Source organism: Tachypleus tridentatus, chromosome 8, assembly GCF_004210375.1.
Source record: "Tachypleus tridentatus isolate NWPU-2018 chromosome 8, ASM421037v1, whole genome shotgun sequence".
Classification (NCBI taxonomy): domain Eukaryota; kingdom Metazoa; phylum Arthropoda; class Merostomata; order Xiphosura; family Limulidae; genus Tachypleus; species Tachypleus tridentatus.
The window spans coordinates 27,895,349-27,923,317 of NC_134832.1; the positions used below are offsets into that span (position 1 = coordinate 27,895,349).

Consider the following 27,969-nt stretch of genomic DNA (forward strand, 5'->3'; position numbering starts at 1 on the left):
ATAGTTTGGTATTGAGCATGGATAAATGATGCACTTGCAAGAGCTGGGTCAGGACAGTTTTATGATATATTTGTAGAAACTTGGTTGTGATAGTCTTTGTAACATATTCATATAAGCCGAGTCAGGATAGTCATTGATGTTGATTAGGGATGCATGCTGTACATACGTTTTATGTTGTGATTTTTGTTTTACTACAATCTTTACAGGATGTTGTATAAAAACATTCGTTTATGCCCAGCCCAATATGACAAGTGAATTTATGTTGACAGTTGAGTTGTTCATGCAATATAACAAAAACATCCTTGATCACTTCAATCACTCTGATTGAAATAATAAATTACTGGTTACTTTCCAATATGGAATAACTATTCACTCTATTGATTTGACTACTGCTGAACCTTGAGAGATTCTAAAACACAGAAACACACACTTAAATTTTCTAATATGTACAGAAAAAATAGAGTAAATACTTGTACCTCTGGGAAGTTACCTGAATGCATAATGGACAAAAGAAGTACCAAAGGTGACTAGAAACCTATATGAAGAAGATACTGATCAGTTATTTGAATTTTTTTTTTCTTTTAATTGTTGTTATCACGTGTGTGTGACTTGTGGTTATCATAAAACACCATTTATTGTTAGAACTGCCTTTAACAGATCTTCAAGTGAAGTCATCAAGTTAGAATTTTATTTATTATTTGGATAAATGTAGGATTGTTTTTGTTGGTTTTTTTTTTCCTTTGAGTTTTTAAAGCATTGTAATCTTCTTTTGAATGATTGAAAGTGGCAATGGGCCTTAATTTATTTTAAACTTGTATAGTAGAATATCTAGTAAAGGATAAAATGTTGTATTTACCATTAAATCATTCATTGTATAAACTATGAAATATAAAAGTTATTTTTACCCTTCTACATGAAAACTAAAAATTCACAATGCAATGTTTAAAGGTGAATAGTAATTTATACTGTTTTTTTTTAATAAATCGTTAAAGAATAATTAAAAAAGGCAGATTCATGACTTGTAAAAAGTTAGGTATAATTGTTAGTGTAATTAGCCTAGAAAGCAGGTAAAGAACTTGTCACTCTTAAGTAATAATATGTCATATTTTCTTTAAAATGAATAAAGGTCAGTTACATAATATTAGTCAAATATCTTCTCATTGCTAAATAACATATTTCCTTACTGTTGTAAAGAGATTGTTTTATGCTCTCTTTTTTAAATCTGTATATTACGTTTATGTTTCTAAATGAACTAATTTCAACAAACCATGATGTAATGATATGGACATATTTTATTTTATTTTTTAGGTTTTCATGAATAGGACTGTGATACTTTTGTGGCATATAAACATTATATGTGTTTTTTTACCCTTCTACAGGGTGTTCGGAAAGTCACTGTGCACTTGTATATTTATTAACAGACATGTTTCAATATAAAATACAGGAAGTAAATATGAATGACAATTATAAACAATGTTGGAAGTGACCCCCATTGGCATCAATACAGGCCTGGATCCTTCTTATTTTGTTTCTAAACACCAATATCAGTTGCTGGCTTGAAATAGACTGAATAAAATATGATTACATTACTGCACAGTGACTTTCTGAACACCCTGTATGTTAATATAGTATTATACTAACTTTATCAATTATTCTGAAGATATACAGTTTTCACATAATATGCAGTTAAAGAAATCATTCAGCTGAATTCATTTTAGCTACCTTGTTTCTTTGTCATTCTGTTGAGGTCAGTCCTGTTCTGCTTATGGTAGGATTTGCTGTAATACTGCATGTTGTGCATGAATGTAGACAGCTAGTGCCCTAAAGTGGTAATTCAGGGGGTATTTCAAGGATTTTGCTTCCAATATGCTTCAAAGGTAATGACAAATAACATGGCTATTACTAGTCACTCTGGGTAAATCCAACCTTACCTGATCCATTTTAGAATAATTTCAAACCAAAACCAGCAACAAGCCACCATTCAAAGCAAGTGCAAGCATTTGTTTTTACGATGTTGTAATAAATATTGTGTTTTTGTAATTTAAATTTGGTCCAGTCTCTTTATATCAATCTCAAAAAAATCATATGTTCAAAGAAGTATATTATTAGTGTATTAAATATTTTGTTGGATCTTGTATTATTTTGTGGACCTGTATCAGTGCTATAGGAATAATTAATATTGCCTGAACATACCATGTTTTCACTAAAGCATTGTTTAATGGATTTTATTGTGTAAGATTGCACTATATTTAAATTTGATTGCTTTGTTATATGCTATGTAGAACAACTTATAGTATGTTTTATTTTTACCATAGTATAAATTACCTCCTCCAGTGGCATGGGAGTAAACCTTAGAGCTTCTAGTGATATTAAGTCACATGAAGTATAAGTTTTGAGGTTAAAATGGTAACATAAATAATGTACTGTCTGTAATATATACTATGATTGTATGTACTGCATGACAGATATCGGACATTTTGAGGTTAAAGTTTTAAGATAAGTAATGGTGAAAGATTGTGATCACAATGCTGTTGTTGGCATTAAACTATAAGTAGTGGATGTTTTGAGGTTAATCTGCTGAAATAAGCAGTGTTTGTTGACTGTTATAATATATACAATAATTGATGATAAATTATGAACAGTAAATGCTTTAAATTTGAACTGTAAATATAGTGTTTTCTGACTGTTACACACAGTGACTGCTGATGTTAAATCATAATTAATATGCTGATTGTTGATGTACTATGATACTCTAGTAAATGGAACAACATTAGGAGAAAAAATTGAACATGAGCCTTCAATTTCAAATCCTGATACAACCAGGCTGAAGTTATCAGGCTTGTATCCTGAAACCAAATATAGACTTATTATTCAAGCAACAACTCAAACTGGAATGGGGGAAGCATATTACATTGAAGAAACTACAGGAACTAGAGTCCCAGAAGGTATGAGTGCAAAGCTGATGGTAATGATTTGAATATAAGATTTATTTTTTCATCTTTGCAGAATATGTTTTCCATGTACATTGTATTTTTTATAATCTTCCAGTCACTATAAGGAAATATAATATTTTTTATTATGCTATATATATTCATCACTTTTTGACTTTGCAATTTCTTAATACAGAGCTTCATAAGCCATTATTGTCAGGTTTTACAAAAAGGCCAAATTCTTACAGTAGATGTCTGTGATTCGTTGGTGATGAATTTCAGCAATAAATGAATGATACACTGTCCACTTGTTTTAAAATAATATATTAAAACAAGTCAAACATATATAGAAATGTTTGTTACACTGGTTGTTATCATAATTGTATCAAGAGCTTTATGTAATTGTCAAATTTCACACAAGCTGGTTTAGTTACTTAAGAACAAAATTTGTTAAGGCAAATTATTCTTTCTACTCTGTTATTACAATACAGTATGTGATAATTTAACTTTAAAATCACCACTATAGCTGTTGGTTACCTTAGCTATATCACAAGTTTTAAATAACTGTCTCTTTTTCATAAAAGTTCCACAGGCTAGTTCAGTTATTTTAGAACACAATTTACAAGACATACAGTTCTTCTCTACTTTATTGTTACAATACAATCTGGGATAATTTCATTTTAAAAATCACCACAATATGCTCTTTATGGCTAAACTCACAACCACACAGTCCAGATCTATCTCTGTATAAAACTAACGCAAACTATATTTGGATGTGTATTTGGACGTACAGTCGTGTATATGTAACAATCATATTTTACACTTTGCAAAGGTACAGCAGCTGAAGCTTTCTATATGCAAATGATAAGATCTTTTACCATGATCTTTTGTATCGGCTTGCATGATGTATTCATACACACACGTGTGGCACTTTGCAGTGTAAGATATTCATTACTTAATTATGTAGAGCAGCATTAATTATTTTTTGAAAATTAAATATATTTTTTTAATTTACTGTATGCATTCATTGTATGTAATTTTGTTTTATGAACAATGTTGTGTTTCCTAGAAAATCTTAAACTATTTATTGATTACTTGCAGCACTCATGTCACATTTTCTTTACTTATTCAAATAACAAGTATGTAATTATTATAGTTGGAGTTTTTCATTCTAAAAATGATTTGAAATAACCTCAATATCAGTCTGTTGTTATTAATTTTAGTTTAAGGTAACACTTTACATTAGTCTATATTTTCTGCATATTTAGTAGTTTTACATGTCTGTCTAACTTGCAAAAGAAATTAATGGTACAGTGATCAACATTTTAGTTTTTCTTATGTAAAATCTAATAAAAGTAAAATAAATGAGTAAGTAAATGCTATTATTTTGTGAAAATATATTTGTGGTCACTTTATTTATTGCAATCACAGGAATTATGATGAAAAACTAAAAGAAAATACAATTTATAAGTAATGTTTGTACTTGAAGTAAACACTAGACTTTTTAAAACTGTAACTGTTTTGTTCCATTTTTTTTATTTTGAAGATCATCCAGGACATGCTTATTTTCAACATAAAGGATTCAACATTTTAGACACATTTGTGCCTAAAACACAAAACATAAAAATTTTTTTATGGAAGATAATTTGGGTGATTTAATGTTTCACATCTCTTCTTAAGATACCTGTAATAAAGTACAGTTATATACATCACTAAGTTTCTAGTTGGCCACAACATAGTAGTTGCTCATAGTTTTAAAAGTTTAAACATTTAGCTCATAGTTGTGTTATCTTTTTACCAATTTAAGATCTAATTACAGTTTTGGACTTAGGAGGTCAAATATTTTTGATTGGTGTATTTGACCATATCCATGGTGTCTTATACATTTATTTATTCTAATCCCACCTAAAAGAATTTCAGTTTGAGGGTATGCTGGTAGAGATTCTGATAAGGAATAAAAATACAACTAATTAAAAAGTAAAAATATGTCTTATAAATTGATTCTAATTGTGCCTAAAAGAATATCAATTGCCATAACTTTTGAAGATTCCCTCTTGTTATACTAATTGAAGTGAATAATGAGTGAAATATAATATTTTGAAATTATTTCTATTTGGAATATGTTAAATACTTTTGATTAGTTTCACATGACCACTATTTCAGATTTAAATTTCCTCCCAATTTTCTTTTACTGAATAGCCCCAGATGTTCCACATTTTATTTGGTCTCGACTTCTTGATGATGATGCTAACATTTTACTTAAAGTAACATGGTTGCCTGCTCTTGAAGGTCATCCTGGTAGTTATTTTTATGTTCAGTACAGATCAAAAGGTAGGTAAAAATGGTGTAATTCTCATATCAATTTGAGATTGTCAATTCATGAGAATTATGGTGGACTGCTTAAGAGAGGCTTTTGTAGTTTTCTGCTCTGTTTATGTAAATATGCATTAAGTGAAAGATAACTGCATAATATATATAGCTTGTATTTTTGGAACACACTAATAAGTTTCAGTTTGATATATTTAGCAGTTTACTATAGAAAAATATTCAATTTCTAACCTTGTTTATATAAATGAAATAGTTTTGCATATCTTATTACAAATTTTTTATATAAATAACTTCATATCTCACAAAACAGTTGTTTTTCGTTTCTATGGTGAATATTACAGTTTAATTTTCAAATTTCCAAACATGAATTATATATTTAGAACAAGTTTTGCAGAATACAGAACATTTTAATGTAGAGATTAAATAAACACATTTTTATTCATTGTTTCTTAATGTGATTTCACTCACCTAATTGATTTTATGTGATTATATAAAGAAAGTTTGAGTGTAAGTAGTAGCTTGTTTGCTTTTTGTATGTGAATGGTTAAAGCTGCTTTGAACTAAGTGAATTATGACATTTATGTTGGTAGATGAGACTTCTTTGTAGGTATCATGCTATCTGAGCTAATGAGTGCCAGTCATGGACTTTTGTATGATAAAAGGTCAAGGTCAATTGACATACTTAAGCTCATGTTTAGGAATTGAGATCAGAACTTGAGAATCTGTATGTCAGCAGAAATTGCATAGATTCCTTTTGTTGTATTCCAGGAGAGACTTTTTTTTTCTGCTTTTATTTTAATTTAGGATGGGAACCTGTATAGCTCTTGAGAATATATTAATTTTGTTTTAACATTTGCCTTTAAGCAAATGAGGTTAGCATCTTTTCACACGCTCTAAATGTGTAGTACTTTAAAGAATAGCATTTATTCTATACATAAAGGTTCAACATTTGGAATTTTTTCATGAAGACCAAGCTAGGTTCTTGGATTTTACATTGGTATGATTCATTTATGTAACTAATATAACTTGGTAGAATTCAACAGTGATATTTTAATGAAACTTGGGGTTTTCTTCTTTTTACTTTTGTAGCAGAAAGAGGGAACTACACAAACTGACTAGACTACATTGTTTATTCAGGTGTTCACCAGCTTTTGCCAGTTCACATACACACAACCACTTGCCTTATTGTATTATGAATTGTGTCATTAAGCATTCATTATCATGTAAAATTGTGTCTTCTTTCTTTCTTCATGACTTAACTGCTGCAACTTATGGGGAAATACAATTCAAATTCATAGATCTTAAAACTTCCTGTTGTTAGTGGGCCTAAATTCTCTGCTTTGCTAGTTATCCATGAAATACCAGTTCAATTTAGTACCCTATAATATTTCTCAATAATTAAAAGTGGTGATTTTATTATTTAAGAATAGCTGTTTAATGAACTTTTGTATAATTTGTTTAGTTGCTTATATGAATAATATAATGGATAATGAAATTATATTTCCTGTGATTGTAATATTATGAAATATCACAATAAGGCTGAAATATAATGGATTTCTCATCAAAAGAGTGCAGTAAAACCACTTCAGTTATACTATATTGAAATATTTCTATTGGTGTCAGTAGGGCCTGCAAAGTCTCATATACAACTGGTTGTTTATAAAACCTTTGGTATTATAGTCACTGTAACTTAAAAACAAAATTTGTCATTGTTGTGAATTACCTTTTGCACTGTTAGTGCCTTATAGGGAAAATGTTGTAGTTATTAAAGTAGTCCTTTGTTGTGTAGGTGAATCCATGTGGAAAAACACAATTCCTGAACTAAAGAATGATTATACTGTAGTCATGGGTCTAGAAAGAAATACTCTCTACGAGATGCGAGTAGTATCTGTTGATGGTCCATTTGAAACTCCAAGTCTTATTGTTGAGGTAGAAACAGAAAGTTATGGTAAGTAGTTTTCTTAAAACAAATCTTCCTCACTGTAAAAACTGTAATTTGTAATAAAAGGTTAGATTTGTAAAATACTTCTTAAAGTTTATTCATTGGTTTTTATTTCATTGCTTTTGATTTTGTAAAGTAATTATGAATAATAGTTTCAAAAATAGTTTAAGTATCAGAATTTTTTGTCACTGATGATTCTTTGTTCTTATAATCTGTAAAATAATCAATTAAACCATACTTATAATGGTACAGTTGTTTGATGTTCATAATAGTTATAAAAATAATTGCCAAGATCAAACAGTACTTGAAATAAATTTAAAAAAAAATGGAGATAATGGTGCTGTGTACATAAAGAAAAAGAGAAAACTGTTTTTGCTTATGAAAGTAAGATGAGCATAAAATTATTTTGGAACACCCAACAATTCTGTCTCATTTAACTTGTGTTTCTAATTTGAACATTTTGACCACTTACAGTAAAAAAAGTGGAATTTACTACTTAGAAATGTAAGAAAATATCATAACTAACTCATAATGCCAAATCTACACTTTTGAGTTTTTGAACTGGTTTTTAACAGAAAATTATACAGTCATTTATGACATAACAAAATATCTAAACAACACAAGGTGAGGAGGTTGTGGAATAAGGAGGATCAAAGGTCAAGAAAGTCAATGCAAGCATAGTGAAGTAAAACAATATAGTATTATGAATATATTTTGTATGAGGTGAATTTGAACTGGCTAAGAAGTATTTTCATGAATATGGATTTGTTTTATTTTTGTTTCATGTTCTCCAATACATGAAATTAATTTAATCTGGGGATAAACTTGGAGTCATGAAGATCACTCAGAATAATTGTCATTTTAGTGTGCTTCTCTTGGTGCATCTGTTTTATTAATTTATATATTTATCATTTATGTTATCCTTATATAATAATAGTTTTGTGCTTTTGACAAAAACAAGTTCAGTCGGAGAATATGTTTGAAGGTATTCATAACTATAAAAAGCATTAAAAAACAAATTGTGCTATTCTTTAAGCTCCTAACAGACTTTTGACCAAAACACATGCATAAAACAAGGTAAAAAAAGTTATTAAGTTTATCTAATTTCAAATCACTTTTGTTTCTTTGATAATAGGTATATCCTGTTACTTAAGCACAACCTTGTGTTAGGATTTACTTAGCTTTGTCTTTCAGTGGTTGTTTAGGTAATACCTAGAGCTTAATAACCCAAGTGTGTATTCTGAGAATAACTTGTCACATGGTATCACCAGAAACAACATATTTACAAAGTTTCTTCAAACAAAACTTAATGAGTACAGAGAAAATCAAGACATGAAAAAACCAACCTGAGCCCAGACTTATATCCTGCAGTCCAACCAAGTCCTTAGCCCAGTGAACAAGACACACATACACTGTGTTTATGTTAAGTATTTTGATAAACATTGTTTATTTTTTACTCTAGTCCCTTAGAGATTTTCAAGATTTAGAAGAGTTTATAACTATTGTACTTCAGTCTCACCTGTTCACCATACTTGTTGCTCGTGGCATATTTTGCTTAATCAGAGCTGTTTAGACTAGCTGGGATACAACAAACACACTGTTGGTCAAAACACTATTTATTTAGAACATTTGTTTCCACACAAGCTGGTGAAGCATGATTGTAATTAACTACAAACACTACATTCTGTTCTCATAGGGATTTTCAAGAATTATAAGTGTATACTAATGGTATTTCAGCCATACTATGTTCTTCACATCCATCATAAATGACATGTTTCACAAGTTCTTCAGGCCAGCTGAGATACAAAGAACACAATAGTGGTCAGAACACAATGTAAGTCATTTGTTACAACAATTGGCCTATATTGTTAGGGTGTGAACACCTATTACAAACTTTGTTCGTTGTATTCTAGCTGGAAACAGCACTTAACTGGGAAAAATTAATAATGTACATTCAATAGTTTTTTTTTCAAAATCAGAAAAACATTGGCCTTTCCTGTAATTGGTTGTTAAAAACTGTGTTAACCTTTTGAGACAAATCGACCATATAACACAATTACACTAAATTATCCAAAAATTTCCATTATTACAGGTACATTTATGTTTCTGATCTTTCTCAGTTTATTACGTACATGTGGGGGAAGAGTCTGATTATAGTTTTGCGTTTGTAATATACATATATATTTGAAATATTCAGTTAAGTAAGTGACATGAACTGCTATGTAGATTTATTTAATCTTTATGAATTCTATTATAATTATACAGGAGTACCTTCAGCTCAGATAGTCGATAGTGCAGGAACAGCACCATGGCTTATAGCATTAATGTGTGCCATTGCTTTGGCTCTTCTTATCATAATCATAATCTGTCTTATTAAACGAAATGCTGGAGGAAAATATCCAGTCTACAAAAAGGAGGCTGCTTTAGGGTCTGGACTGGACTACCCTGATGGTGGTGGTTTCCATGAATATAACAAACCGTAAGTAAATGTCTAGTAATTTTAAATCAATTTTTATTTCAGCAGCCAAATAAATATACTTTTCTTTTAGACTGGAACAGTGCATGTTTTGCAGACACCATAAGTAGTATTTTTAGATTTTTGCAGCACATGATGAAACAATAACAGTAAGTACAAGTATTCCATGTGAGCTTTCATACAGCCAAGGATTTATTTCTTTGTTTACTTCTGTTTTTGTTTGTCTATAGTGTGTCCAGAAGTTTACCTCTTTAATTTTGTCATGCAATTGAAAAAATATAGATGGATAATTCATACAGATGATCTTTTCGTACATATGGAGCTGATATTTGTTTCGTTTTGTACTGTTACAAGTTTCTAGAAAAGTGAAGATGGATTTAGTTCAAATTGCTTAAACTTTTTTCTCATACTACACTGAATTTTGAACTGTTTGTGATTTCTATGTATTTTTGAAAATCTTTCAGTTCCAGTAACCATCATCCTTTAAAAGGCAGCAAAACCTCTCTTAACAGTAGCCTGGCAGGTCCAGGTAGTGACACTGACAGTATGGCAGAGTACGGAGGAGAAGGAGACACAGGAAAGTTTACTGAAGATGGATCTTTTATTGGTCAGTATGGTCGAAGTAAAAATGCAGAGGAAGAATCCAGGTTATCAACAGCAGCTACTCCACTTGTTTGAAGTTCTGCACCTTTCGTTACCATTTTTTTTCATTAGGAGAATACAGAAATGTGTGCAAACTGTATGAACTAGTGACTGGTAGTATTTTCCAATGACTGCCTTTCTAGTTCATAACTGCTCTCAATCATAAGTTGCAAGCAGCAACAGTATGTTGTTACTTTAAAAAGAATTTTTTTGACACTGAAGGAACTCCAGTGTGTGTTTCACATTATAGATTTTCTTACAGTATGCTAATATATTTTGTTGTTTTGTCAATGAGCTTGTAAGTATGTTGTTATAAACCCAGTACATAAAATTTACATATCATCCATTAGTGCTGAATTGTTATGAGTAATATAAATTCTAATAACACTCTTATGCATAAGTGTTGAAAATATAAATTCTTTCTACTTCCAGTATGTGTAACATTTTGATAAGTTTGAACTGGGTTTTTATGAATGTTATGACTTAGAAACATTATTTTTGGACTTTTTGTCAGTCATGGGCTTTTTTCTATTGCAATTTTGAACTAGCTTAACAGAATAACAAAATCTTTAATCTTAAATAATATTGTCTTACAAAATCTTTTATAATTAATATTGTGTTTAGCTGGTTTTTTTTTGTTTTGTTTTTTTTGTAAATACATTATAGTATTTTATTAATATAAAAATTGAACAAATACTGCCAATAAAGGATGGTGCAAGTGATATTCTAGTATTTGTTTTAAACCAGATATATAATTTACCCTAGGCTTTCCACAAAATTTAAAATAATATTGATTTGAATACTTATTAATTCAATAACCAGCTTAAAAAGTGCAATCTTTTGTTTTGCTATTTTTACAAAAGATAGTTATCAACTTTTAGCTATATTACATTGTGTTAATTTTTCACAACTACCCAACTGCTTTATTCATCATATTTGTCACGTACTAGTGAAAGTTATCAGATGTGTACCTTTAGAAAAACAACAGAAAACAAGGGTTACACATTTTGTTTTGAATAAATGTTCAAGTTAGTCATGGAATGTTTGAAAACAAGAATGTTATAAAAGAACACAATTCAACCATCTAATTCTTCCTGTAAATTGCCTGAAGCATTCTGTTTGGTGAAGGGCCTTTAAAAACTGCTCTGGATGTTACATGATTAAATCTTTGGCTATGCCTCTAGTTAAGAAGAATGTAAATAAGAGAGAATTCACTCAAAATAAAGTTATATATGCCTTATTGAAGGCACGAGTACAAGCCTTGTTAGTTATGTAACACTAAATATATTTAGCTTTACCTGATATTTTAATATCTGTTTACTAAAAATTATCATAAAAAATACACAGTAGGAGAGGTTTCTTATAATGCATGACATTGACAATCTCTCTAGATCTCGTACCTGAGCTTTTAGGCAGTTTATAATATTTAACACATAAATAAAATATTTTCAGATACTTTAAGCTATTACTAATAAATTATAAATTATAGCTTAATGGTTAAATTTCAGCGTTAAAATGATATGGTTATGTGCATTCAAAATTAAACACACAAAGTACTTAAATGACAATGTTAGAAAGTAAAATATTTTGTATCAACTCACTGGTATTCTGTTTAAGAGGAGACTTACATCAACAATTATTTTTTAAGTAAAATAGAAGCAGACTGTCTTATATCTGTATTTGAAAAGTGGCATACAATTAAAACTTACTTTTTTCAACTTCTTGAATTTTACAGAAGAGAAATGCCTGAAAGAAACTTTAAAAAAGTATTAATTGATATATGAGTACTATACAAGACTGATAAAATATATATAGTCTGGCTGGACCAGATCATTTTGTAATATTTCATTCTTTATTGATGTCGTCACTTACGTGTATCCACCATATTTGTAGTTTTCACCAATGTGTTGCCAATGCTTGGTTTATGCTACTATAGATTTCCGTTAAAATGATTTGTTTTAACTGTCTGAAAGCAATATGACATATTAATTACTGTCAGTAGAGAAACAATAACTTCTGAATTAATTGTGATAGAAACATATTCATTATAAAGATCTTCATTGAAGAAGGAAATAGGCCTTAAAATTTACTGTGAGAAACTTGTATCATCCATAAAAGGTGAAAGTAAATCTGAAATATTCTTTGTTAATGAACAATGCCACTCAAATACTTTGATAATCAAAATGTTTTTCATTATTAATGTTTGCTACTGAATTCTTTGTTAAATAACTATATTAAATGTTTTTATGCTTAAAGCCCTTTTTATGTAGAATAAAATTAAATATACAAAACATTTAAATATTTCTTAAATGCTACATTATTATTATAACAAGAGGCTTATTAGTTGTTTTTATTTGTGAAAGTTGACATATGTGCACACAACTATATGATAAAATTAAGGTGTATAATAACTGTTGCCAATGTAATTTATCTGCCAAACCACTAAAGTTAAATGTAACTGTGCACTAGAAAAACTCCCATAAACATCCCTTCAAATTTTGTACACATCTTAGAGTATACTGAGTTTGAAATGCACACCTTCTGTGGTCAAAATTAAAAAACCTAGAACTCTTAAATTTCAAATCAACATGTAGAATGTGTGGAACTAAATAAAAACAGGCAAAATTATTTAAAACTTCCAAATATTTCATTTGAATAATTCAAAACTCATCAGATATTGACTTTGTTTAGGGAAAACTAAGAATCTCTTACTCGTCTAATGTATTTCTTTAATGCATGAACAATTTTAGCTTAAAATAATGGGTCCAAGCTATAATAAACCTACAGTTGTTATGAATTGCCTTTATAAACACCTGTATCATAAAATCTAAATGAAATATGTTTTTATGAAAATTTATATATAATAAAGTTTTTGGCAGTGTAACATGTCTCATATTGTTGTTTTTTTTCAATATCAGTAATGTGCTATTTTGGTTAGGAAATATCTAATATACAGATAACTAGATTCTGCAGAAAAGTTGAGTGACAAGAATTGATGCAAATGAAATAATCACTGAGAAAGAACATTGAAAATGTTATATGTTAAATGCAGAAGAAACCAAAGAACATCATATTTTAAGATATGAAATAACAAATGAATAAACATAAAATCTAGGATACAGACATTAACTGACACAATGAAAAAAACACTAAAATGCTTTGCTTGATTGTGACAGTGTCATAGAAGACAAATTTGAAGAATTCTGATTGATCTGATAAAAAGAACACCATGGATGAAGTATGTACTTAATTCCCACCTGAACCTTCTTAGTTGGAAATTAAAACTGAACTAGTATGAACATGGTGAAACTTCTCCATACCTTGTAATAGAATGTATTTATTCATAAGTTGTTTTTCTTCCAAATTCCCTAGTGCTGTTGCAAACAAATAGTATGTATAGTCTTACACTGTAATAATACTGCCTAATGGTTTCTCATCAGCATGTGGAATAATTTGTTGATTGGTTGGTTGATTTGGTGTTTTATAAATTAGGAAACTTATGAAAGGAATTTAAGGTAAAATAAAACAAAATCAAAAAACATAAAACCTATGTTTACATCTAGTCTACAGCATTAAGAGAAAAACTACAGTAAAACAAGTGGTAGAGGACTTTCTGTAGCATAACTGTAATTATCTGAACTCACAGAAAGACTAACAAGTAATTACAAAAACCACTGTCAGTCACATGAAGTTGGCCTTTCCAGTCCCGGTTTCGAGTTATTTGACTTTACAAGACATTTTCTAATTTCAAATTGAATTAGATGAACTGTGATTTTTAAAATGGAGCCACATTAAAAAAGTGTAAAGTATAAATTAAAAAACTTAAATGGCATTAAATAAATTAATGGCCTTTAAAAAACTAAAAGCATTTCCAAGGTGGACAGTGTCACCATCACCAATAACACTGTCTAAAGTTATGGATGAACCTTGGGGCGGAATATATTGAAAATGGTGTCATCATTGAGAGTCATAATGATGGCAAGAAAGTAAAATGTGGTTTATTGTGACTTGAGTATCACACAGACTACATAATGGTGCATCAGTTCCAGATAAAAGTAAACAATTAGTTAGAAAACTGTGACCAATGTGTAGTCTAGTTTGAACAACTTCCTCTTTCTGATCCTTATGGAAGCAAGACGGCCAAAGTCCAATATACAGTTTTAGTTGGAAAAGCTTGTTGTCATGTTCCTCATTCCAAATCGACTGCCTTGAATGAGCCTTGAATGACCATAGTCCATGTATGGAACAGGCACAGCAGTGATAGTGTCAGAGCAAATAGATTTTATTGCAGAGTGTGCGAGCTCGTTCCCATGAATACCAATGTGGTCCGGTATCAAGAAAAACTGGATAGAAGTAGATGTTAAAGATAATTGGGCCATTCGGTTTTGAATATCAGTGAGAACAGGGTGTGAACTAAGGTGAAACGATTCCAGGGCCAGTAGAGATCTAAGCGAGTCAGTATAAATAGCGCAGTTTGAATACTGCTTAGCTTTTATGTGATCCAGGGCAAGAGAAATGACATATAGTTCAGCAGTGAACACAGAAACAGCAGAGGGGATTCTGGGAACAACCACAACAAACCATGGAAGAGCCCACACAGTCACTTAATTTTGAATTATCTGTATAAATAGGAATGGAAGGATGGTTCGAAAGATGTTCAGCAAATAACATAGTATTTCCAATCAGGGGTGTCTACTTTTCTCAGATGACTTAAAAATAGGTCACATTGGGGGATCGTAAGAAGCCATGGTGGGATGGGCTGACCAGTGGATACAGCAATGTTATCCAAGGACAGACAAAATTTATCCAATTGCTCTTGAATACAAAGGCCAAAAGGAGCAATGACAAATCATCTATTCTGAAAAAGTATGAAGAAGGAAAACACAATCCCAGGTGTGATGCTTTTGTAAGGAACGAAGTTTCGAAGCATACAGTGAAGACAGATGCAAACAGAAGAGGTGCAAAGAAGATTCATGACACTCTACTTATAAGCTCTGAACTGGGGAAGTGCAGAAAGCCCCAGTACAGAGCCAAAGTCCTTGATGATGAATGGGTTCCAGCATCTTTAAGGCTAAAGTCCTGGCAGACCCATAGACCAGTGATCCACAGTCGAGTTTCGAAGGAATAAGAGCACGATATGTCTTTAGCATAGAACATCGATCCACTCCCCAGGTAGTAAAAGAAAGGACAGGGAAGATGTTCAGTGCTCTTGAACATTTGACCCATAGCTGCTTGATGTGTGGTATAAAAGTCAGCTTACAGTCAAAGATAAACCCCAAGAACTTCGTCTCAGGGACCACAGGCAGTACAACTTTGTCAATATGGAGTTCAGGATCAGGGTGAATACCCCATTGACAGCAAAATTCCAATCAACTGGTTTTAGAGAGAGAGAAGTTAAAGCCGTTTGCCCGTGGTCCACTTCAGAAAACGATTGAGAGCAGTCTGTAGCTGCCACTCAATATACCTCATGTTTGACTACTGACAGGAGATGTGAAAGTCATCAACACGGAGCCCATTTGCACGAGGGAGTTGTTCAATGATGGCATTAATCTTTATACTGAAAAGTGTGACACTCAAAACACAGCCCTGAGGGATTACAAGCTTCTGTACAAAAGAATGGGAAAGTGTTGAACCCACACGAACTTGGAATCTTCTGTCCATTAAAAATTTTTTAATAAAAATGGGCAAATGGCCACGTAGCCCGTATATATGGAGATCTCGCAAAATACCATGCCTCTAAGTTGTATCATAAGCCTTCTCAATGTCAAAGAATACTGATACAAGATGTTGTTTGAGAAAGGCTTCTCTGATGGATGTTTCATGTTGAATCAGGATGTCCTTGGTGGAGCGCTGTCTTCAGAACCCACATTGCATGAAAGAGGAGGTTCTATGATTCAAGGAACCAAATGGGACAAGCATTAACCATCCTAAGGTCTTACAGGGACAGCTCATCAAAGTAATTGGATGGTTGTTTGAAGGAATCTTGGGATCCTTCCCACACTTAGAGAAAGGTAGGACAGTTGCCTGGTGCCGAGCATCAGGAAAACATTCTTCTGCCAGATTCGGTTAAAAACAAGCAGTAGAATAGTAAAAGAGTTAGATGGCGCGCAGCATTTCATAGTGTATATCATCAGATCTAACCAATGTACTGTCAGACCAATGAAGGGCCAGTGTAAGTTCCACCAGTGAATGTCTCTATGAATGTCATAGAGACATTCAGCTTCAAAAGACTTGATAGCTAAGAAAGTGGAGGTAGAAGCAGAAGTGCTAGACACCTGGCAAAAGCTTACAACTGGAGTATCAGTAATACTCTGGGTATCAGCTATTTCCTGGCCATCAGAGAACAAGATTGAGAGGGGGATGAAATTATACTACCCACTGACCTTTCAAATCTTTTCCCATATGCTCTATGAAGCGACCTCTCCTATCAACATCAGCACTTCTCCAAAGGGGATATTGTCCATTAAAGTCCCCAGAACTAAAAAGGGAGACGGCAACTGTTCAATGAGAGCAGCAAGGTCTGATTGATCATAGGTCTCTCCCAAGCAACAGGTAGAGAGAACAAACAGTGATGGTGTGACCCAAGGAAACGGATGGCTACGGCCTCCAAGGGTGTGTCGAGTGGCAAAAACAGGGTTGGCACATGCTGATCAACCAACAATACCACCCCTCCAAGCACTTGTCCATCACACAGCCTGTCATTTCTGAACAAAGAAAACTGCTGAAAGATGACTGTATTGGCAGGTTTCAGAAATATTTCCTATAAGGAGAGACATACAGGATGGTAGAAAGCAATCAGTGTTTTGATGTCATCCAGATTAGAATATAAGCCTCGAGAGTTCCACTGAATCAAGATGGCCATTTTTATTTATGTGTAGGTGAATTGGGTGGAGAACCCTTCTGTTTACGACCATGTCTTTTTTCTTTACTGTCTTTATTCGAGGGAGGTTTATCGACCTCCATGGATCCTGCCTCAGGTCGATTAGGCAGGTCTTTGCTGTTGGAAGAGGATTCCAGTGACTGAGGATGTGGATGGATGATCATTTTGCATCATGGGGTAGGAGAAGATGTATCAAAGAAAATGCCTTACCCCGAAACCAAAGGAAGGGAATCTTGAGATTTGTTGGAATGCATGTAAGGGACAGAGATAGGTGTTGAAGTTGATTCATCAAATTTTTTATCCATGGAGGTCAAAAGACTTTTCATTTGATTTTCAAACGATTCTTTCGGAGGCACAGAGAGATCCGTCTGCACTCCTACCGTAGTAGTGAAATGGATTGCAGCAGCATATGCCTGAAGTGAAGTGGTAGACAGCAATTTGCGAGCCTCAGGATAAGTAATGTTATGAATCATTTTCAAATGTTACGCTTCTTTTTATTCCAACCATTTAGGGCAAGAATGAAAGTAGGACAAGCGAGAGCAATTGCAATTGATGCAATGAGGGTCCGTTTCACACTTGTAGGCATTATGTTCCTACCCACCGCAACGAGCACACGTCAAGGAACCATGACATGACGTCTTTAACATGACAGTCCACTGGCACTGGAAACATTGGAGAGGGTTTGGAATGTATGACTGTACTCTACAATTAAGATAACCTGCCTTGATGGTGGCAGGCCGACTTCGTGACAAAAATGTGAGAATGAAGACATTGGTTGGTATCATAATTCCATCTTTGCAAGTGAATATACGCCTCACTGCAGAAACTCTTTGTGTGGAGAAACCAGCAAGAATCTCTGACTCTGGGATGTTCTCAAATCCCTCTCAACAACAACTCCTCAAGATGAATTAAAAGTAGCATGACGAGTAACCTCAATAGGTATATCCCCATTAGCCTTTAAAGGTGAATTTTACAGAAAAAAGGAAACTTTGTAGACAAAAGAGCCACTCATACTGATTAATTTTACAGGTTCAAATTTTTTATAAAACATGTGCAAATAAATGAAACATGGAATTTGGTGCAGAAAGAGCCCTTTCCGAGCGGCAATCCAAACGTTTTAGTTTTTACGTTTGCTGCTAGGAAAAGTACTGTGACATAATAGTTGCCAAACAAACCGCTAATGCCAGCTCGTTGAAGGTAAATAAACATGGCCAGTGCATATGGAGAAAAAGAGGCAGAGTCTGTTTTAATTTTGTGATCTGAACAGTATCGAGTAGCGCATATCAATTCGAACCTACTCTGAACAAACCTAGAACAGTTACTTTTGACACAGATAGATATGTACACTGTCTAGACTAGAAAATCAAGGTTTCACTGACTTTCAGGTGCCACAAATGCAAAACACACTCATAAATGTGAAATGTGTCTAGTTACATTCTTCAAAAACTTGTTCTTTTAAATTATTATATTATACTAGTTATTGTTTATCGCTTTATACTGCACACCTACCTTTAAGTTTGTTCTTTTCGTGATGCCAAGGTGGAAAGATGGTGGGGACAATCCTGTCTTCTGCCGATGCTTTTTTCAGTCTCAATTTGCCTGGCTTGAAACCCATGGAATCCAAAACAGTGGGATCTGGCACAAAATGTGAGCGTTCAAAGTGATCGTTACAAAGCTTTGCATGGTGTGAAGGAGTCCAGTTCTTCCTAGTGACCATCCGCACCCACTGTCGCCACCTTGCCGGTTCCTTCTCCTTGCACGGAAACGAAAAGAAGCTTTTGCCCGATGCCGAACCGTTTTTACAACCATAAGCAATGCAGTAAACCATGTTATCATAAAACAAACATAAAGTAGCAATATCAAGACAAAAATAGTCTCACAAAATATGTAACCCAAAAAAAGCACTGATAGATATACATAAAACATCAGTACTGAAAGAAACAAAGCGCGTGTTTAGCAACTATTACATCATAGTTGTAAAATGTCACGGAAACAGCCGAACGACCGAAAGGAACTTGAGTTTGAGGACCTGCATAGTTTGTTTCATTTTTTATTCAAAAAACAAAAGTGTTTAAAAATATGGCAACCACACAGGCATTATACCTAACCAAAGTACAGTTTCTAAGGCAATTATTAAATTTGTTGAAGATTCACCTTTAAATGCAAGAGGATTTCACTGTGTTGAGAGGTGGATGTTTACACCAGTGTGTCACCAGATCAAAGCTTCTTTACTGACTTTAGAGAGCCAGCAAGTCCCTTCTGAATGAAAAAGGGAGACACTTGCCCTAAAGGTTTGTCTCAAAGTGAATGCAATATAAGAAAATGAGGTACAACAGGTGGTACAGATGGCGAGGATTGCTGCTCAGAAACTTCAAGATGTGGCCGTTTACCTATAGACTGTTTTTTCACTATTTTATTAAAATTTTTAATTGGAGTATCCACAATAAAAAATGGAAAATTTTGGTGCCCACCTACCATGGAGCCCTACAATGTCAAACAAGGGCACTGCAGCAATGCCAGGGTTTCGTGAGCACTATACCCAAACACCAGCATCAGATACAATGTCCACAACACCTGTTGAGAACATCCAAAACTGGTACTTGGTTGACCATAGCCCAAGAAGACCAGCCAACTGACACATGGGTGGTTGTTTAGATCCCAGAGGAGGTAAACTGAAAGAACAGAACCTTCCCTGGGAGGTTCCCCTCTCCACATACAGGAATCCACACCAAGGGGATAATTGGGTGGATGTTTAGATCCCAGAGGAGGTAAACTGAAAAAACAGAACCTTCCCTGGGAGGTTCACCTCTCCACGTACAGGAATCCACACCAAGGGGATAATTTGTTGACCAAGACTCAGGAGGTTGTCTTTTGTGTTGTTACATGTGAAGATAAGTAATTATAAACTGGTTTTACTTTTCTCTTAATGTAGCTTGTCTGCTGATATTGCAATCTTGGAAGTTTCATTAAGACCCTAGGATTGAATATAAGCTTAAGCAGAGTTAATTTTTCATCAGAGTTTTATTGTGGTTGAGATACAATTGTTTAAACTTTGCATAATGAATCCAGAAAGTCATAGCATTTCTACAGCCTAACAAATCATAATCAACTGTTCTTGATATATATACTCTCTACACACCATCCTCTGACAACTGGAGATACAGACTCACAATCAAAGATGCAAACCATAAATTACCACATGAAACTAACAGCTACTTAGACTGGCATCCAGGGTAGAGGCTACAATCACAGGAGTGTTTTTCACTCGATCATAACAGATGTTGAACTTCCCATGCAACACACAAGAACAAATTATTTAGTATGCATACCTCTAAAGCTAACATTCAGAAGAAAGTAGTTTGTGAGTTAAACATATCTCAGTAGTACATAGCACAGTAGAGCCCTGCTATAAATTATTTTGCAATAGCATGGAAGTCAACAAAATACTGGTATGTCTCAGACCCTAAAATTTTCATTTAAATATATCCTTTCAGAACATCCACTCTTTTTTCATGACATATTAACACTGATGAAAAATAAATGCTCCATAAATGATAAGCTTTTGCCAGATAATACTCACTGCTGCCCAATAAATAAATTATAATTTAATATAATGAAGCTTTAACGCCATACTTTTTCATTTCAAGTCACATTTTATCTTTATTTGAAAATATGAAACTAAATAAATATCATATTCAATATCTAAAAACCTTTTTTTTTATTAACTGCTGGATTATCCATTACTCCTTCACTGTTATTTTAATAAAAAACATTTGATAATAAACACACAGTTTGATATAGAGCCAAACCAATGAAACAGCAGTCTCTTGACTAATTGAGGGGGCTTAGAGAGAGAGAGAGAGAGAAAAAAAAACCAAAAAACACACACACACACACACAAACTGGCTCACCACTTGTAAAAGGGCATTGCTATAATGTAGTCTCACCTATAATATATATAGTCTTATGATATGGATCCTGTGGGCCATATTACACTCAATAAATTGGGCAAACATACAAAACAAAAGTAATAATAACTCATAATTATTTGTTTATATTGTTAATAATATCAGAGATGATTTAACATCTGAACTATACAACCCTAATGAGATGTGTCACATGTTAAAAGATATATCAAAAACTGACACATGACAGTGACACAAATTATATAATGCCAGATGATGCTAAAATGAATTACATGTGACAGATAATAACTTGTAATATGGGTGATATGTTACATATAATTATATGTAATAAAAGGGAAGTAATATGTATAAAATAAGTAAGAGAAAATAAGGTGAGTGACACATACCACATGAAAATCGGGTGATATTTTAAAGGTGCTATAAAATTGTGCAGATGAAAGTGGAAAAACAAAATATTTAAATCAATTTTATGAAATGTCTAACCAATACTTCAATATTTCAAGTATTAACTTACAGGATACCATACTGCCTAATCATAATATTACTAGATAGTTTGCATTTTAATATAAATGAAGTTTGATACTGAATAAACTGAAACACTTAAATTTAATAATCATGTCACCTAATAAAACCAAAATAAAACATTTACAAGTATTATCTTCTTAATGATCAATAGGTTTCAACTTAAAATTATCTACTAAAACAAAGATACAATTTTTTCCTTTTTTAATGAATGCAAACAAAAACAAACTTGTTTGGTCATTTAATCAGAAAGCACCTTAAAATTGTTTAAAAATAACTACTAATTTTATATTTCCTGTACACTGAGAATATTTTACATACAATTTAAACAGTCTTTCTTTTTGTCATCAGAATGGGTCTGACACCAATTTAAGACTAAGTACTTTATTTTAACAGAAGTAAGAAATCAGCTGAACATGGGTCTCGACTTATATACATTGGTCCATTAACTTATTATATCAATGTATTAAATTGCTTTCTTCTCAAGGTCTCATTGGTATCATACTGATATCCATGAAAAAACTATAACAAGGTGTTAGTGTTACCTATTAACTTCATTTCTCATACAATCTCTAAAAATGCTCTTCACAAACAAAAAATGATCTCCTTAGACTCCTACACTATACAATATATTTTTGGAAAAACTTTGGTAGATTAAGAAAATTTACAATATCAAAACCAACTATGAACTCCAAGATTTTCAGTGATGTTAATACATCATTACCAAAAGAAGAAACAATTTTTATTTTACAAACAATGGAGAGATATACTTATGATTTAATTGCATTAGTACAATAAAAGGCATTTAGAAAATCAGAAAACTTGTTTGCTTAATAAAAACTCACTGCTTGCTCTAGTTAATCATGTTTCTACAGCATCCAGAAATATAACAACAAATAATAAAGACTTGTTTTTCACAGATTGTACTGATCCCTCACAAGTACAAACTAAACTACTGGACGTTTGATATTAAACATTTGTGCATGCCATGGTTCCAAAAGAAATCAAATTAACTGTGCATGCTGTATGCCTATAATAAAATATAATAAAAAAATGATAAAAATAATACAGTAACAATAGCTTTCCCAGAAATTCCATGGCAACATGCTAGTATGTTACAATGAAACCATTGAAACTCACTAATTAAATGTACAGACACCTTATATCTCATAATGTTACATCAAAACAATATCAAACAATACCAGTAATTACATAAACATACACACATACAATAAAACTTAAGAGCAAAACAGTTTTGTTGGATGATGTTTTTATTTACAAATCCATACAAAAAAATAGTACTAAGGTTTGTTTAAAATAGTACTAAGGTTTGTTTAAAATAGTACTAAATTCCCTTCAGCCTTAGTTTTTGTAAGATTATACAAATTGTTAAAACTTGCACTTCATGTCTGATGATAAAAATATGTTTTTAATATTTTTATATAATCACATATAAACCTTCTAAACAAAGTATGCAACCATACTAAGTTTAAGTGTGATACAAAATTCAGTTAAAAACTACTTTTATATATAAAGTTCTTCTTGCAATTTATAAAAAAAAACATTATTTCATACCTAAAATAACAATTCCATAAAATGTTTAATTACGTCTTGTGAGACAGTATTTAGTACGTGACAATGCTTTAAAAGTGTCAAGTGATACTACCAGTATAAAAATATACCTATTATCAAGTTAAGTGACAATGTGTGTGTGTGTTTTCTTATAGCAAAGTCACATCAGGCTATCTGCTGAGTCCACTGAGAGGAATAGAACCCCTGATTTTAGCATTGTAAATCTACAGACTTACTGCTGTACCAGCAGCGAACATTAAGTGACAAAATGCTAAATATATTCTCTCTATGAATGTTCCTAAAGGAGTGGACATTACTTCCAAACCTATCAATTCTACTTTTTTAAAACCCCTTTTATTATTCTCTTTACTGAGACACAAAATCGACCTTTAAATTTTCACTTTACTGACAAATTTCAGAAAAATTCAGTTATTGCATTCTGTTTTTTGTTGTACAGCTATTTTAGTAACAATTCCTTAACAAAAACAACAATTAATGGAAATAATTTTTCGAAAAAAAAAAAAATTAAAATCTTTCTTCCCACTTGAAGTATAAAAACTTTAGATGAACTTACACAGTGATCAAGCAGCTAATAAGAAACAAGTAGAGGGATAACATAATTAGGTACATACATTACTGACAGGTCAATAAACACTACTAGCTTAAACTAATTACTATTAAAGGAAATGGCTGAAATCACATACACTTTAACATGCAATAGTTTATTCAGTGGTCAAAACTACCTACTACAATCCTGAGAATTAACAGATGGAGCCCTGAAATCCCTGAGTTCTTCATAATGTTGTTTTCTTGACAAAAGTGTTAAAGCCATAGTATCTATTCCCTCTTCTAGGATTCCAACTGAAGATATTTCCACATTATAGTTATTGGCCTGAAACACCAACAAAGACATTACTTCCAATTATTAAAGCGAATAATTTTTGCTTTAAACTGGTTACCAATAACTTTCATAATTATTTTTAATTGGGTTTAATTATTTACTACTCTCAATAGTATCACTTTTTAAATGTATTACTAAAGAAAAACAAAAACCTCACAATATTAAAGAATCATTTAAAAGTATAAAACATACAATGTTACCTTTAATATTTAAAAATCTACTATGCGTAACAAAATAGGCTCAAAGCTTTTGATCTGACAAGTAAACATATCTTTTTGGATGGTGAAAAATTAATATCTTAGTCTCTCTCAAGGTTGTATACATACCAACTGTAATGTTGCTAAGAAGTATCGACATATTTCCCACCGTTCTTTCCCCTGACAAAAATCAGAGAAAAGTATAGTGCTTTTCTTTTTCTCAGCTGGAAAGGCTGACATTACATGAGATCCATATAGATGGATATCGTATGATCCTCTCTTTTCCTGTTGAAAAAAAACATTTTTCTCAAATAACTGGTCCAACTTAGTAAACATATTACACCGCTTTTATACATGAATCATTAAATAAAATGACCTTAAAAATATACTAGTATTGAAAAATTCAAATTACTCATGTGGAAAAATAGTTGTTATATTAAGATATAAATTCATTGCATTTCATACCTAATAAAACAATTTCCAATGTAACTTCTATGATAATGTTTAACCTTAAAATCATGAAATGACTGCTCAGAAATTGCCATGTTTAAGTGGCAACCTTAAAAAAAACTACTAAATCAATTTTTTACATTAAACTTTGCTCAGATTTAAGGTTCAATCTCTAGCTTTGAAAAATGCTATGAAACTCTCAAGTCTACAACTTAAAATTGCTTTTTGCATGACCATCAAAAATACAGCCTCCTTTTTTCTAAACCTGAAGGGTTAGCAGGGGTTAACCTCAAAAACTTCTTTATAAGGACAGGGTAAAAAATTTATCTATATGCTATTATAATTAATTTTAAACACAAAATTATATTCTATACTGGAAATACTATTTATCTACACCTGGGTACTCTAATTTATAAGAAAACTGTAAATATTTTTTTTCCTGAGTGACTTAGATATTTGTATAAAGACTTCTCTAGACTGGCTTAAGATTATCTGATCACCAACTTTCAGCATGCAAACTTAACGTTATTTATCACCCAAGAGAGTGTACAACTATTGATGTTTATTTTAAAAAATCTTCTAAGTTTCTAATTTGATTCATTTGGTTATTTTGATTTCAATAAAATTTCTTTATACAGATATAGCTTCAATTTCAAACATGAAAGTGAATTTTTAAACACAATGTATATTTCACAAAACATTCAGATAATTACACACATCCAAGAATATTTACATAAAACTCTAGGATAAAATTTGATTCCCAAACCCTTAAGTACATTTTATAGAATTTAAACAGCATTTATGGAAAATGAAAGGTAAATCAATATTATTGTTAAATGTTTTGTATCATCTATGTTTATATTTTTATACCACATAATCATAGAGAATAATCCACAAATAATCACATAGTGTAATCAACAAAAATTGCTCACAATAATGCCATCTGCATGCATTCAGTTCATTATGTATGCATAATATAAGTATGACAGTTTAATGGGTTATTTATTTGAGCTGTGGCATTTAGTTACAATTGCTATATATATTAAAACTTCATCCAAGTACCAAAAAGTATTCCTGTGGGAACCAAAACATTTTCTAAAAAGTAATTAACATTTCTTTGTGCAAAAAACAAAATAACATAATACATAACCTGACAGACAAAAATTTTGGCTTATTATTGGTTACAACTAATATAGTTGTGAATGTAAGAAAGAACAACTGACAAATCCTGAAAGAAACAATGTGACAGGTGGGTGTGGCAGAAGAGATCTTGATGTTCTATTTAATGGCTCTTTAACCAAACAAGATTGAAAACTAATAAAAAATTTGCTTTTTTCCAAGCAATGGCAATGTCATAGTGAGTAATTTACATTAATACAGTTTTACAAATCTATTTTATCCATTTCCAATTCTACAAATATTGAAGAACCTGAACTGCAGAGAAATACCAAAGTCTTGCAAATTCTAAGAGCTAAGTTTGAAAGTACATACCAGTTAGTTTTGCAGCTGCTTTTGAAACAATTTCTGAAAGACATTATACAGATGATTTACATAAACTAGCAGTGATCAAGAAAAACTCCATACAAGGAATCTGCAACTGATATTGATGAAATGCACAAATTTATCAAGATGACCTGGTGCCTTTCAAATCAAAAAACAATGTGAAATATAAAACTGAACAACTCCACAATATCATTGCCAAGAACTTTGAAGATTCAAAGATTTCCATACATTACTCTTGTGAAACAATGCACAAATACCCTGTGATTGAGGGTATTCATACTGCTCAAAATCTATATACTGGTTTCAGTCAATAAATGTACTGGTAAAAGATCATTTTCTACCTACAGAAGCTGAAAAGTAACTTGTGCCTCACCATCACAGTCTCATAGGAATCATCTTGATCATCTCTGTATTCAGAAAAATAATGTAGACGAACTGCCTTTGATATATTCATAAACAAATCTTTGGTAAAAATACTTCATTAAAAAAATATTTTTTTTTTAAAACAAAAGACTTGCAATGTTTCCCAAAGGTCTCCCAAATGTCGTGAAGAAACATAATGTGTTAAGTTATAGTACAAATATTTATAGAGTGCAAATGTGTATACCAACTCTGTATTTTATACAGAGCCCATTGCAAAAGAATTAAGGAAAAATGCCTATCCAACTCTCATTATTATCAAGGACTAAGTAAGCCATGAATTAGGTAAAAGTTAGGAAAAGTAAAACTAAATTAACTGATCAATGTCTGTACAGGTATCTTCCAAATATTCTTTTTTTCATTTTTAAAGTAGAAAAAATATATAATTGTTGGGTTGAAGGCCTTTTTTATTTTACTTTTTTTTATAGATTTAGTATATATATATATTTATAAAATTGCACATGTATTTAGTAGATACACTAAACCAAAGATTCAGCACAATACTAAACTTCATGAGAGGACATAATCCAGCTACAATAAAACTAGTGTCACACACCAATGACTAGAGTACTATGTAAACAATGATCACTCTCTTACGAATATATGGTTTTAACACTGAGTTAAAATTTTTTCATAGTTTGTTTTAGTTTTAACTCTTGTAGAAACAGAAATTTCACTAAGAATTTTAAAATTAAATTTCAGATTTAACTGTTCCCAATGAATACTTAGAAGAATTTTAAATAAATATATTCTTTACTGTTTGTCTTTCTTCCTTGCAAATCTAGCAAACTAAAATTCAACGTAAGTACACATTTCACATCATAAACATTAAATATAACTGACCTCAAGCTCAAGTTTGGGTTTGATCCTTTCTTCCCATTGATTGACTCGTCTCGTTAGATCCGTGAGCTGCTTGAATTGAGCAGCACTTGAAAGGTAGTTTTCTACATGCTTTTGAACCAGCTCTTCGTAGCTCGAAACTACAGGAAGGTCATTTAGTTGAATAAAATTACCCATGCAAAGGAAAGATGAGTTCAAAATGTAGATCTCAAACAAACACAGCTAAAAAATGCAAGCACACACACATGCAAGTTTTCATATCAAATATTGATAACATATTTACTGAAGATCTAAAATATGTGTTAAAACTTGCTCAACATGAGCTGCTTTCATCAAACTGAAAAAAAAGTCATTCACAAGATATTTATTACAACTATAAACATTAAAAAATCATGGATTTGTAACAACTACAGATAAACTGAATAAAAAGAATAAAAACG

At 31.7% G+C, this 27,969-nt stretch overlaps 2 protein-coding genes across 5 annotated transcripts in view; one reads left to right on the forward strand and one right to left on the reverse strand.

The window, feature by feature from the left end:
- The window catches only part of LOC143222043 (neuroglian-like), a 132,788-nt gene extending 119,586 nt beyond the window's left edge, over positions 1–13,202 (forward strand). For all 3 annotated transcript variants that reach the window (XM_076447873.1, XM_076447875.1, XM_076447874.1), the window contains exons 19-23: positions 2,757–2,945; positions 5,130–5,261; positions 7,048–7,206; positions 9,466–9,679; positions 10,141–13,202. In XM_076447873.1, coding sequence (XP_076303988.1) covers positions 2,757–2,945; positions 5,130–5,261; positions 7,048–7,206; positions 9,466–9,679; positions 10,141–10,354 — 908 coding nt within the window. In that variant the 3' untranslated portion in view covers positions 10,355–13,202. The remainder of the gene's footprint in view (positions 1–2,756; positions 2,946–5,129; positions 5,262–7,047; positions 7,207–9,465; positions 9,680–10,140) is intronic.
- A 7,694-nt stretch (positions 13,203–20,896) lies between these two features.
- Cap-H2 (Chromosome associated protein H2) overlaps positions 20,897–27,969 on the reverse strand; it is a 64,008-nt gene continuing 56,935 nt past the window's right edge. For both annotated transcript variants that reach the window (XM_076447877.1, XM_076447876.1), the window contains exons 13-15: positions 27,533–27,669; positions 24,446–24,601; positions 20,897–24,110 (exon numbers count right to left, since the gene is read on the reverse strand). In XM_076447877.1, coding sequence (XP_076303992.1) covers positions 23,958–24,110; positions 24,446–24,601; positions 27,533–27,669 — 446 coding nt within the window. In that variant the 3' untranslated portion in view covers positions 20,897–23,957. The remainder of the gene's footprint in view (positions 24,111–24,445; positions 24,602–27,532; positions 27,670–27,969) is intronic.